The 12,139-nt window shown below is 52.8% G+C and overlaps 1 protein-coding gene across 2 annotated transcripts in view; it reads left to right on the forward strand.

The window, feature by feature from the left end:
* L1CAM (L1 cell adhesion molecule) overlaps positions 1–12,139 on the forward strand; it is a 47,267-nt gene that overhangs the window by 9,740 nt on the left and 25,388 nt on the right. For both annotated transcript variants that reach the window (XM_051968094.1, XM_051968093.1), the window contains exons 2-6: positions 4,681–4,935; positions 9,097–9,202; positions 9,419–9,615; positions 10,495–10,617; positions 10,812–10,982. In XM_051968094.1, coding sequence (XP_051824054.1) covers positions 4,860–4,935; positions 9,097–9,202; positions 9,419–9,615; positions 10,495–10,617; positions 10,812–10,982 — 673 coding nt within the window. In that variant the 5' untranslated portion in view covers positions 4,681–4,859. The remainder of the gene's footprint in view (positions 1–4,680; positions 4,936–9,096; positions 9,203–9,418; positions 9,616–10,494; positions 10,618–10,811; positions 10,983–12,139) is intronic.

Raw genomic sequence — 12,139 nt, forward strand, 5'->3', positions numbered from 1 at the left:
GAATCCGAAGCCTCGAATGCGGTGCTCTTCTGAACACCTGCTGGATCGCATTAACTCCGCAATTTGCCTGCTAACAGCCTCGGGCCCTCAGCTGGAGCTTCATTTGCCTGAGCCTTTCTCTGAGGGGGGAACAGCTTGTGTGCACGTGACCCCCACCTTCTCCCCTTCCCCACAGATGGATGCCCTTTGACAACGCTTGTCAAATGCTTCATTAATCCCGGAGGCTGGAAGGAGGAGGAAGGAAGGGGAGCTTTTCTTAGCTAGAGCTAGGAAGGGGACGGGGAAGGGCAGGCCCAATCCCCTAAAAATCTCCTGGGAGTTCCGGGCATGTCTACTGTACAGATCTGAGGGCTCAAGGGGGTTCTTAGAAACCACCTAGTCCAACCCCCCCCCCCATTTTACAGATGAGGAAACTGAGAGAGGGCAAGTGACTTATCTGAGATCACCAGGTGAGTTAGTGGGAAAGCTGGGACTGCAGCCTAGGCCTCCTGATCCCCAGAGATCACCCATATTATACACTGCCAGCATGGATACACACCCTGACCCAATGCATGCAAATATACACATAAGCTACAGGAACACCCAGCAGGCCCAGCAGCCACCAGAAAGAAGGCCTGGCTTGATGTCACATGTCCGCACTGAATGTACAGGTGCCTGCACATATCCATAATCACATGCTCATATGCTCTTTAGGGAGAAGCACGCATTCACTCTGCTTCCTGGCCTCCAGATCAAATTATGCATTAATTTATTTGGAGTCACAGGCTGTATCTGATTGTTCCTCCCTCCCTTGCAATTGTCTGGCCCCTCAGGACCGGGGCTGGGGAGGCAGGCAAACACACCGAGGCCTGGAAGGAGCCGAGCCCTGCCCCCAAACATCGCCACCAACACAAAGTGTCACATGCGTCACACCCCATCACCCATCCTGATGCTACAGGTGCTCTCTGTTTCTCCCTCTGTCTCTGGCCCTCTAATGACTTTTTGCTCTCTGCAACTTTTTTCTCTTCCTCTCTCTGTGTCTCTGTCTCTCTCCTGTCTCCATCTCTGTCTTTTTTATCCTGTCTCGTTATTGTTTTTTTCTCTTCTGTTTGTCTCCCTCTCTGTGTGTCTCTGTCTCTTTCCTGTCTCCATCTCCGGCTCTGTCTTTGTTATCCTGTGTTTATATTTATCTGCCTGCCTCTGTCTCCCTCCCTCCCTCCCTCCCTTCCCCCTGTGTGTTTCTCTCCTCTCTTCTTTCTCTCTGTCTCTGTCCTCTGTCTCTGTCTCTGTTTCTGTCTGTCTCTCCCTGTCTGTCTCTGTTTCTCTCAGTCTTTTTTATCCCGTCTCTGTATTGGCCCGTTTCTCTCTGTGTCTTTCCTTCCTCTGGTCTTTTTCTGCCTCCCTCCTTTCTTTCTCTTACTCCATCTCCTTCCCCAGCTCTGGCTCTCAGAGATGCCCCTTCCCCATTTCACTGCCCCGAGCCCCACCATCTCCACGTTCACCGGGTTCATCGGTCGGCTTCCCTCCCTCCCCCCTGCCCCGGCACACCCCCTGCGGGGCCAAGGACGAAGCAAAGGCACCAGCACACAGCCACTGGCACTGACGGGCAGGCACGGCCACACACAGAGAGAGGCGCTTGCTCAGACAGGGCCTCTGGCCCACGCCGCCTGTCTTCTCTCCGAGTCCCTCAGTTTCTCGTCCGTGTTTTCTGCTGCCCCTCACTTGTCTTTCCTCCCATCTCCCTTTCTGTCTTGTGGTACCGATCTCTCTCTGTATTCTAGCGTCTCTCATCTTTTCCTCCATCTGCTTTCCCATCTTTGATGTCTCCGGTTCCGCTTGTGTTTGTAGATCTTTGTCGTTAAGACTCCCTCCCCGGCTCTGTCTTCCTTTCTCCCTTTTGTTCCTATTCCCTCCAAAGTCAGTCTTCCCCCGGTCTCTCTCCCTCCTTGATTCACCTCCTCCCCCCTTTCCAAAGTCTCTCCCTCTCCTCCGCTTTCTTCCTTTCCCTGTCCTTGGGTCTCTCCATCCCCAATGAAAGGACCGAGCTCCATCTGTTCACCAGCTTGTGAAGCCAAGTCCTCTCCCCCCTCCTCCTCCTCCTTTCCCCTCCCCCTTTCCTATGAGGGGGATAGGGGTGAGTGGGTGGGAGCCTGCTGAGCTGACAACCTCAGCCCTTTGCTCTATAATTGCCTGATGAATAGTGAAAAATTGGAGGTAGCAGCAGCAGGGGAAAGTGAAGAGGGGAGGGGGATACCCCCCATACACACCAAGCTGTCAGGGGCCTCCTAACCTTCTGGCTTCGGGTATTCTGGGACTAGAACACCAAGCTGGGCGGTACATGCCGGCAGAAAAACCTGCAGTGGGAGAGTGGGAGGGTCGGACGGGGGGAGAGCAGAGGGCTGCCCAGGAGGGAAGGGGGTCAGGGATGTTGGAGGCACCAGATTTCTCTGCATATCAACTGCGTGTTTCATTTCTTCCGATTCAGCTCAGAGGGGACGACCAACAGCTTTGGAACGGGATGTGGTGGGGCGGGGGGTGGGGTGGATAAAGCTGAGGGCAAGCCTCCTGAGCAAAGGCAGTAACCTTCTTTCCCGGCTCTGCTCTTCTCCCCTCTCTCAGGGAGTGGGGGTGAAGAAGAGCTGGAGGAAGAGAAGGAGGAGAGAGGAAGAGAAAGAAGAGGAGGAAAATGAGGAGGGGAGGGGGAGGAGGAGGAGGAGAGGAAGGGGAGGAAGGGGAGGAGGAGAAAGAAGAGGAGAAGCCTCCTCTAGGGCTCTCTCCCTCTTCCCGCCTAAGATACTTGGCATTACCAGAGCTAGTGTTTGATTCCCTACTCTCTGATCTCAACCCTCCTTCGGGACACCCACAGAGCCTTGAAGTCCATTGCCCCCTCTGGCTGCCTTCAGTCCTGAAATTGGTGGCTGGCTGGGGGAGAGAGGAGACAGCTGGCTGCAACGGCCCCACCCCTGGGCTCTGGGCAAGGTCAGCCAGTGTCTGCCTTTGTTTGAGGGGAACGGGGATGGATCTAATTGGGTCTCCCTTCCCCCAGTTCCCAGCTCTTCAGTCGTCCCATCTCTCCATCCTCTCTCCATCTTCTCTCTGTGTCCAGTCCCAGCCATCCCGCAAAGACTTTAGGATTCGGGCTCCCTCACGCTATGATTGCTTTTCCTTCTCTCCCCTAGTTTGTCCACACTTGGGGACTCCCCCGGGGCAGGGCTCGGGTCTCTTCCTTCCCCTCCCTCCCATTGTAGCCTGGAGATCATGAATGAGGCCGTGCTCCTGCCTTCCAGGCCCAACCCCAAGTAGAGGAAACTCCATCAATCAATCAGCTGAGATGTATTGATTCCCTGCCTGTTTATGTCCTTCTTCCCTTCCCCACATCCTCGTGCCTCATCAAAGGATTAGGTTTGGGATCTTGGTTTGGGGTGACCTTGATGAGCCCCTTTCCCCCTTTGGGTCTTGGTGGCCTCTGCTGTAAAATCTCCTGACCTTTAAGGTCTCTTCTTGTTCTAGCATTCTACGATCCGTGACCCCTTTCAATTGGTCAGGAACCAATTTCCTTTGCTGGCTGTTGGCAGAGCAGAGAAGCTCTCCTCCCTTTGATATAAGCTCGGATTCTCCGAGACTTGGGGGAAAGGGATGGTGTCACATTACTGTATCTCCCTTGCAGCCTTTCCCCTCCCCCTCAGACTGGGGACTCCCCGTGGACTAGCAAATGATTTTGTGTGCGGAAGGGATTTGGGTGACATGGCAGCACAGCCCTGGGCTCGGGACCCCTTGGCTTTTCTCCGGCCCCGAGAGGGGGGCGTGCTCCCTGGGCATGGGGGGCGTGCCCCTCCCCCAGCAGGGAGCTCCCTGAAGGAGCGGGTGGACCTTAGTCTGAAGGCCGGGGGCTGGGACTGCATCCAGACCTCACTGATTCTCTTGCTTCTAAGAAATCTGCCCGAATCCTGGGTCCCGGCACCTCTGAGGAAGGTGGGAGCATCTGCCCGTGAGGTCAGTGCTCAGGCACCGGGAGGCCTCTTGCTGTGGCGATGGGAACTGAGGAAAGCTGGGCTGGTCGCTCGTGGCCATCCCCTCTCCCCTCCCTCTCTTCTGCTGATCTCTCCCTCTCCCCCTCCCCTCCGCTTCCTGGAGATGAATGGCACTCTGGAGTCAGCTTGCCTTGAGACCCACAACAATAAGGCTGGGAGGCAGCGCTATTTCCTCCACAGCGACATATATTCCCACAGTCACTCGCTCTCCTCCCCACGCCTCCCTTCCCTCACCCTTCACACAGACATACGGGGACCTGGCGCACCTGCTCACACACACAGCTATGGATACAGACACCTGCTTGTGCACACAGAGCCCCCCCCCCCCCAGCACACACAACAGCCTGTGGAGCGGGAGGGGGAGTCCCTTGGGCTCAAGTTGGTGAGAGGGGGAGGAGGGGGGAGGCAAAGGAAAGGAGAATGAATAAATAAATCAGGGAGGGGAAGGGGAAAGGGAAGGAAAAGGAAGAGGGAAAGCAGTGGACGGGGGTATAGGGGTGCAGGCCAGAGGCTGCCTCTGCCTTCCAGAGTCCTCCTTCTTCCAGGGGAGGGGTTGGGGGGCGGGACCAGGAGCTCTGGCTCACACAAGATATTTGTCACTAATGGTCCGTTTTTCTCCTTTCTTCTGGTGTCCCCCTCCCGCCCCCCTTCCTCTACCTTTTCTCCCTAGTTCTGATCGGCACCTTTAGCACGTTCCCCCTTTCCCCTCTCCCCCCTTCCTTTCCTTCCCTTCCTCCCCCAGAGGGAGGGCAGGAGCTGTGCAGAAGCCTGAGTGGAGCTGCCTGCCCTTAGCCCGGCCTGTGCTGCCCAGCCTGGCCTGGCCTTGGGTGTGGCTGCAGGACCGGGAACATGGCTGTTGTCCTGAGCTTTTTGTGGACACTCCTTCTGTGGAGCCTCGGCCTGTGCATCCAGATTCCGAAAGAATGTGAGTAGCAAGGGTGACAGGAGCTGGGCTTCCTCCCTAGTCCTATTGCTTCTTGTCACCTCCAATCTCTTCTGTTAGTCTTTCCATCCTGACCCCTGTCTTCCTCTCTGTCTCTCTGTCTCCCTCTCTCCTCTCTCTCTCTCTCTCTCTCTCTCTCTCTCTCTGTCTGTCTCTGTCTCTCCCCCTCTGTCTCTGTTTCTGTCTCTCCCCCTCTCTGTCTCTCTGTCTCTGTCTCTTGACGGATCTTCAGAAGGAAAAAGGGGGCAGGATCTGAGAGTGAAGCTGACAGATTGCAGTGGTGGAAGCGGCACTGCTTTTAGCACCAGGGACAGCAGAGGAGATAAGGCAGTATAGAGCAGCTCTTCTAGAACGCTGGACAGCAGCCCTGAGAGCTCCATATCCCTCAGCTGCAAGGGGAAAGGGGAACCCAGGATGATGAGGACAGTGGATACTGGTGAAATATCTGCCCCCCCCTCCACCGTCTTGCTCCTGTCTTCACTCAGTTGATTTTTTCCCCTCCAGTCAGCAGGAACATGGAACAAAAAGTGGGTCAGAAGACTAGATTTGGATTTTGGTCCTAGCTCCGCTGTATGATCTTAGACAAATAGGATCCAGCCCTCAGTTTCCCCATCTGTTAAATGGGATGAGTCTAGCCAGTCTGGCTAATCTAGCCACAGAAATGGGGATGACTCAATGAGATCATAGACAGAAAAGGTCACCTTTAAAATAAAAGGCACTGGACCACATGAGGCATTATTATGAATGATGATTATTGCCCTTGTTATTATCTATGAAGTGGAAGAGAGACTCTCCGCGGGCTGCATAAACGTCTGTGTGTTTAACTAGGGAGGTTGGCTGTGTTTTGCGCCTCTGTGTGTGCGCTCACACGTGTGGATGTGTGCTCCAGACTCCCACACTTGTGTTCAGGATGCCCTTCTGGCATCTTAGCCCTACACTAGGTGAGGCAGCTGTGTTTCAGCCAGTGAATTCAGCCAGGGAATAATGAACCGATGGAGAAGGAGGGGTAGTTGGGAGGGTGTCTGTGATTGGTGTGAGGGGAGGTGAAGAGGGGATCGGGGCATGTGCAGATTAGGGGTCTTGGAGCTGGGGGAGGCCCCTGTGCATTCATGTAGATATTCACAGAAACCCAGAAACTCCAATGTAAAGACCAGTGTAGACATAGGGGCTGCCCCGGGCATTGAGAAGCTCACCCAGCCCCACCTCAACCATGTACTGCACCACCTCGAGCCGGTCACTTTCTCTCTTTGGGAGTCAGTTTCCCCATTTGTAAAATGCGGGTCATTGGATTTAAGGTCCTTTCTGGATTTGGTAACATATGGGTCTATCAACACAAAGATATATATATATATATATATATATATATATATATATATATATATATATATATAACACACACACAAACTTGCAGAGCAGTGTTCACTATTCGAGTCTTCAGATACAGACACACATCAGGCGTGTGGGGAAACATTCCGACACAGAGGGAGACACGTCCACACACACGCGTTTCCTTTCTTCCTTTGGTTGCAGCTGGGGGAGCGGGACACCTGGGCCCTCTCCTAGCTCTGCCACCGACTGTGGCTGGAACACTCCCACCCGGGTCTCAGTTTGAGTTCTCGCCCGGGACCAGGGCTGGGCCTAGCTCCCCAGGTATATAGCTTAGGTTGAAAGGGAGGAATAGACTAGCCAGGACTGGGAGGAAGGAGGACAAAGTTTTTCCTGTAAAAGGAATATTGAAAAGAAAATTGTGAGAGAAAGATGAGGCTCCCCTCTCCCCATTCAAAGCTTCACTGGGGATTTGGGGGAGTCCCCGTCCCTCCCCTCCTTTCTTCTCTTTCTTCACCCGCCTCCTGCCTCCTCCCAAGCACTCCACTTTCTTTGTTTGCTTCCATTGATTCTCTTGCCCGTTTCCCACTCTCCCTCCTCACCCACCTTTCCACTTCTCGCCATTTTCCTTAGTGAGGCTTTAAGCTGGGCTCCAAGGATGACTTGAGTTTCGCTCCCCCCTCCCCCACAAGCTGCTGCCTAATTGCTTCTGCAGCCTTCCCCCCTCTGGTAATTGAAGACTAGGAGCCAACCCACAGTGGTGCTAATTGGATTAAGAAGGATGCAGGGGGGGGGGGGAGAGGGGAGCAGAGCTTCATTATTTTTCCCCCCAAACAACTGGGTGGGGATGGGGAGTGGATGGGTGGATGGGCGTCTTTCTCCCTTTCCTTCCTTCCTCTGGTCCTTCCTCTTGTCAAATCCTCACTCTTTTTTCCTCTTCCCTTTTTTCCTGTCTTTTTTTCTCCAGCCTTTTATCCCGTTTTCTTTCTCCATCATTTCTTTAGTCTCTCTGTCCTGCTGTCCCCCTTTCTCTTTTCCCACCTGTCTCTTTCTATCCTTTTTTGTCTTCTGTCCCTTTTCTCCCTCTTTTCTCTTTCCTCGTCCCCATGATTTCTTTTGTTTTTCTCTCTGCCCAGTCCTCTCCTTTACTTTCTTTTTCCACATCCCACTCATCTTGTTTTTTTCCTCTTTGCCCTTCCTACCCCTCCCCCCTTTCCCCTCCTTCTTTGCCTTTATCTTTAGCTCCCACCGCCTTTACTGTCAAAAGGTCCTCCAGAACTCCCAAGGAGTGTGGCTGCATCCCCTGGCACCGGGGGCTCCCCACAGGGCTGTGTCATTTCCTTGTATTCCAAAATGTCTCAGTGGGATTCCACATCCTCAGGCAGAGTCCTCTGGCACATCCAGACACGTGTGTTCACGTGTGTGCGTGTGCTTTGCGGGAAGGCTGAGTGGACTCTAGGATTTAGCTCCGGAAGGCATTTTCCAGATAATCTCATTTTCTCCCATTCCTCCCCTTCCTCTCCCTCCTTTTCACAAACGAGGAAATAAGCTTCAGTCCAACACACGCACTCTACCCCTAAGAGTTCAGGCCTTCGTGCTTCACCTCTGCCTCTCTAGCCATCCCACCCTCCTTCGTATCCAACATGCTTCCACCCATGTGTCCCTGTCCTTGCTCCTTCCCGGTGGCGATATTCCCTCCTACACTAATCATGTCTAATCTTGTATCTTCTGTCTTTCTCGCTGCGGGGATCTCACAGACCACAAACACAGTAAGTATCTGTCTAGGGGTCAGAGGTAGTATAGAGAGTTCCCCCTATCGTATTGTTAGTACCTGTTACCCCTTTCTCTTCTAGACCCTGCGATGCTCCCTTCAAGTAGGTGTGAAGGTCATCCTTCCTTTTCCTTATCCAGTCAATCAACCAAACATTTCACATCCATTAATTATCAGACGCTGTGCTAAGTGTTGGGGACACAGAGACAAAATGGGGGGGGGAAGATGATGTATATATGTGGAGAATAAATAGCAGAGAGAGAGAGAGAGGGCACAAGCAGCTGGGAAGATCAGGAAAGGTTTTGTGTTGTGTTGGAGAGAGCTTTGAAGGAAGGCAGATCTGAAGAGGGAGCGTATCACGGGCGTGGGAAGAGCCAATCCAAAGACATGGAGATGGGAGATGGGAAATGGGAGATGGGAGATGGGAGATGGGAGATGGGAGATGGGAGATGGGAGATGGAGTGTACTGTTTTAACGAACATGAAGAAGACCAATAGAACCAGATTGTAAAGTGTTGGAGGGAAAGTAATCTCGAATGAAACTGAAAAGGTAGTTAAGACCAAGATAGAGAGGGATTGGAAAACCAAACGCAGGTGTTTTGCTTTTCACCTGGAAAGCCATGGAAAGTCACTAGAGTTTGCAGAGTAGGGAAATGCCGGGGTCAGAGCTGTGCATCCCGCAGTCCCGGGGTCTTCACGTCAGTGTGTCTCCCAACTTCCCTATCCCATGTTCAGATTCACCCCAAGCAAGCAGGGGAGTAGGGGCCGCCTTCTCTCTCCTCTCCTCCGAGCATATACTTCCTCATTAGTTGCTCATAAAATGAATAGAATGTTCTCACAGGACCCCAGGTGAGACTCGCTGGTTCAGGCACAATCACACACACTTCCAAACTCTCCTGTTTAACCCCAAGGGGGAGTAGAGCAGTGGGAGTACAGGAGGGGGCCTGGAAGGCTTGTGGGAGCTTGTGGGTTCGGGTGGGGGTACCGGCTTCAGACAGCCCTTGCTCTGAGTCTTGTGCCCTCATTTCCCTCCATTTTTCCTGGCAGTGATGCAGCCCCCTAACATCACAGAACAGTCTCCGGAGCGGCTGGTTGTCTTCCCTACTGATGAGATCAGCCTCAAGTGTGAGGCCAGTGGCAAACCTGAAGTCCAGTGAGTAACTCCATACCCGGTCTGAATCTGGGACTTTCCTCGCCTCAGACTTCTGGGTCCCCTTTCTGACCCACCACAGCTCCTGTGCATCCCCTTCCCATAAGCCTCCCAGTCCCTCCACCTCTTGGCAGAGTCCACACACTCTCCCTTCCCCTTCATTTCCCTCTCAGCACCTTTCAGTCTTGTCTCATGCTTCTCCCATTCTCTCGGGGTCAGGTTCCGTTGGACTAAGGAAAACATCCACTTCTCTCCTGAGAAGGAGCCTGGTGTGATCACACACATGAACTCTGGTTCCTTCACCATCACTGGCAACAACAGCAACTTTGCCCATCGATACCAGGGCACCTACCGATGCTTTGCCAGCAACAGACTGGGCACGGCTATGTCCCATGAGATCCAGCTTGTGGCTGAAGGTGAGGACCCTGAGAAGCTCGGAGGAGGGTGGGAGCCCTGGGACCTGCAACAGATGCTTTTCCCGGAGACTTCAGGCATGGGCAGTGCCTGAATCCATAACAAGTCTCTAGTCCTGGCTTAGCCACTCCTCCCCTCGCCTTTGTTTTCTTCCCTTCAGGCCCCTTTGTCTCTCGACACTCTCTCTCTCTCTCTCTCTCTCTCTCTCTCTCTCTCTCTCTCTCTCTCTCTTTCTCTCTCTCTCCCCCTTGTTTTGTTTTCTCCTCTTCTGACCCCACCCCTTCTATGTAACCCCCCCCCCAATCATACCACTTTCCCCTTCTGTCCCTCTCCTGGGCTTCTCCTTTCTTCGTCCTCCCTCAGCTACTTACTTCCCTTGAGCCCTAGCCCCCTCATGTTGCCATGGCAATGGTTGCCATGGTTTCTGTGTCAGGCTGATGGAAAGGAGTCTTGCCATTCCCTGCAGGTCTCCTCTTGGATTGCCAGTGGCTATAGCCCCCACCCACAAATTTGTAACTGGAAAGACAGAGGAATGAGGCTTGGGGGAGAGGGTGGTGGCTTGGAGATTGATGCTGGCTGGAACTGGGGAATCTCAGCTCCCTCACAGTTCTGGGAAGCAGGACCTTCCTGGAGACCTCCAGAATTTAGGGGGCACTAAAAGGAGCTTCTCCCATCATAGGACCCCAGCTCTGCCCCTCCCATCACAGGGCCCCAGTTCTGCCCCTCTTATCACAGGGCTCCCTTGCCAGTCCTTCAGTTCTGTCCAATGGATCTGCCCAGTGTGCTCTGTCTTTGCTGGAACTCTCCCACTTCCCCTTGAACCTCCCATTCTTCACTTTCCCCTACCTATCTAGCTGGGCTTTCTCTCTACCTCCTCCCAGGCGCCCCCAAGTGGCCCAAGGAGAAGGTGCAGCCCTTTGAGGTGGAGGAAGGTCAGTCCGTGGTCCTGCCCTGTAATCCTCCAGCCAGCGTTGTGCAGCCCCGAATCTACTGGATGAACAGCAGTGAGTGGCTCTTCCCTCCTGGAGGGCAGGGTGGCCGTGCTTCTGCCCAGTTAGATGATGGAATAGAGGGAAGGGACCGGGTCAGGGACTTGGTTGGCACAATGGCCATGGGCTGGCATCTGGGAGGACATTCTGGAGGAGGAGCTAATCCATCTGGGAATGACCCTTGCATGCTCTGACTCTCCCCTGCCCAGAGATCTTCCACATCGCACAGGACGAACGGGTGACCATGGGCCAAAACGGAAACCTTTACTTTGCCAATGTACTCACCAATGACAGCCACTCGGACTACATCTGCCATGCCCACTTCCTGGGGGCCAGAACTATCATGCAGAAGGAGCCCATTGACCTCAGGGTCAAGCCCAGTAAGTCTCCAGGAGTGTGTGTGTGTTGGGGGAGGGAGTCCCTGAGCCCCACCCCAACTGTCAGGGCAATTCATCTTTAGTATTTGCTCTACTCCAGGCTCCAGCAGATTGCGCTCCCTTGAGCTCTTACTCCTCGTCTGAAAGTATTTACTTTTTAACTAGCATCTGAGATTCCTAAAAATCCTTCAGAGGACATCTAATCCAACTGCCTCATTTTACAGATAAGGAAACTGAGACTCAGGGAGGGAAATGGACTTGCTCAAAGTCAGGAAAGTAGTAAGTAAGCACCAGGTTGGGTTTGAACCCATATCTTCATGGGAGTGACATTTTAGGAAAGATATTGATAAGCTGGAAAACATCCCAGGCTACCGAAGGACCTTGAGACCATTCGAATGACCATCAGCTGGACGAACTTTGGATGTTTCAAATGGAGAAGATGAGATTGAATGGCTGGGGCATGAGAGTTCCTTCAAGTCAGGAGCTAGCTAAAAGTGGAAAAGGCTTCCTTGGGGGGGGGGGGGTGAGAGTTCGCCCTTCCCGGAGGGCTTCAGACAAAGGCCACTTGAGCACATTGTAGAAGACACTCTTATTCGGCTGTATGGCTGAGGTCCCTTTCAAGTCTGAGGGTACGTGACTTAGTGATTCTGTGATCTCTCCTTTGGGGCCATAAAATCAAGACGCAATACCTCATTCTGGCATTCAACATCCTACCAAACCTGCATTTCCAGCCCTATTTCGTGTGTCACCATCACTCTCACATCCCAGACTTCTAGCTTTTCCCCTTTGGCTCAGACGTCCCTTTTCATCAGCCCCCTCCAGATGCTCCTCACTTTTCTCCACCTACTCCAGAGCTTCCCCATTCTTCAGACCCTAGCCCAGATCTCAGTACTCTCAGGAAGCCTTCTCTGCCTTCCTCAGCACCCACAACTCTCACCTTTGGACCCGTGGGGTCCTCCTAGTACACTGCTTAGCAGAAGCTTGTTCTGTTTCCTGTGTATGAGACTGTAGGCTTACATCTTAGCCTTTGAAATGACTTTTATTCATTTATATTTATTAATATTATATTATTTGTATATTTATTCATGTATTTATATGATTAACTTGTTAACTTACTTGTATTAATAATTATTTAATTTTTATCTTAGCCTTTAAATTAC

The sequence above is a fragment of the Antechinus flavipes genome, chromosome X, assembly GCF_016432865.1.
Source record: "Antechinus flavipes isolate AdamAnt ecotype Samford, QLD, Australia chromosome X, AdamAnt_v2, whole genome shotgun sequence".
Lineage (NCBI taxonomy): Eukaryota > Metazoa > Chordata > Mammalia > Dasyuromorphia > Dasyuridae > Antechinus > Antechinus flavipes.